At 46.2% G+C, this 1,525-nt stretch overlaps 1 protein-coding gene across 1 annotated transcript; it reads right to left on the bottom strand.

The window, feature by feature from the left end:
• Positions 1 to 689: 689 nt before the first annotated feature.
• LOC143543920 (protein FAR1-RELATED SEQUENCE 5-like) lies at positions 690 to 1,525 on the bottom strand. The gene is made up of 2 exons (XM_077036135.1): positions 1,198 to 1,525; positions 690 to 985 (listed from the first exon to the last, which is right to left on the bottom strand). Exons 1-2 carry the CDS (start codon positions 1,523 to 1,525, stop codon positions 690 to 692), a joined length of 624 nt encoding a protein of 207 aa, XP_076892250.1.

Raw genomic sequence — 1,525 nt, 5'->3', positions numbered from 1 at the left:
TGATCCTTGAGATGTAAGGGTAACTCCAGCTTGGAACAAGGCCCTTATACCGATTTACCGCTGCAACATCTTCCGAATAAACAACTAAAGGAAAACCTATGGCAGCTCCAGTCTCCTTTTTCTTAGACGACCGTTTTGAAGGTTTAGGAGTGGGCATCTTAAGCTGTGAATGGGACTGCGACCGCGAACGCTCCAAGAATGAGGGGGTTTGGTCAGTGTTCTATGAGGACGAAGTGGGGTACGAGGAAGGGATATACGAGCTGTGCCTGGCGGCCTCGACCTTTTTTGTTTGCTGGTTTAGGTTTGGGTGCCCGCGAGGGTCCTCCCGTTTCTCTGGCTCTTTTTTATTTGAGTTGCCGGGAAGAACGGACCAAATCTTCGATAAAGGACTTCTTTTCTGTTTTCGATCTTTACGTATCAAAACCGTCTGTTTAAGCTCTTCCATTTCTGCCTCGAAGTCTTCTTCTTCTACCTACGGGACCACTGGATCGAAGTCAAGCTTCCTCCAGAACGGGTCTATCGATTTTAGTGGAATAGGTACCAAAGTATCAAGGTGACGCTCCACCTCACAAGCACACGGCAACCCCATAGACGTTCGCAACTGGTGTCGGCACGTATGTCCCGACTCGATCATCTTGTCAAGCTTTCCGTACTCCTTTTCTAGTAGTGTAAGAGCCTTGATCGACACTTTATAATGTAGCTTGTAAAAAAACCTGAAGGTTATGGTCTCTCTTCAACGTAATCCGAGATTTTTCAAATGTTGCTCCGATTTCAATCTTCTGGGCTTCTATAAGCTCAAGGGTATAAGCCGCAAGTGCGTGGAGGGTGTTGTTGGCCCCGTTAAGGTGCCTTTTCAAGTTCGTGTGCTGACTCTCGACTCGGTTTGTTGTACTCTCGCCGAAGTTTAACCGATCGGCCATCCAGCAAGATACAAACTTTTCCTTGTCTCGTGACAGCCAGCTATCATGGATATACTCCCATACCTCTGAAAACGAAACAAAAATAAACTTATCAAATGTACTACTAGATTAGCACTTATTGTATATTAATAATCAGAACGATTTACTTTCTTTCCCAATTTTGAATAACATTCCTTGCAACTTTAAGCAGTTATATCGTATTCATCGAACGTGGGTGACTCACACAAGACCGTCCATAATAGAGCGAAATCTTCTCTTGCCTCGCTGTCATAGATACCCTTCCACTTTTTCTTTATATTCTCACGTATGTGCCACCGGCCCATGTTTCTGGTAGCATTCGGGAATACTTGTTTACAGGAATTCATCAGGGCCGAGTCTCTGTCGGTGACTATGACGCGCGACTCAATAGAATCCTCGAGCATTCCTTTCAGGTGCTCGAGGGCCCATGTGAAATCCGTCTGGCGCTCCCTAAGTAGCACCGCGTGCCCGATACAGAACGACTTCGACGTCGACGTCACACCAATAAACTGAACAAACGGCCACTTGTACATGTTTGTGTTGTAAGTGGTGTCAATCAGCAGCAAATGGGGGAACGCACGCCACAT

Source organism: Bidens hawaiensis, unplaced genomic scaffold (genome assembly GCF_021521415.1).
Source record: "Bidens hawaiensis isolate Kalapana, Puna unplaced genomic scaffold, B.hawaiensis_p1.1 tig00013347_1, whole genome shotgun sequence".
Taxonomy (NCBI): Eukaryota; Viridiplantae; Streptophyta; class Magnoliopsida; order Asterales; family Asteraceae; genus Bidens; species Bidens hawaiensis.
Note: the sequence above shows the minus strand (reverse complement) of the source record. Positions and strands in the feature narration are given on the sequence as shown.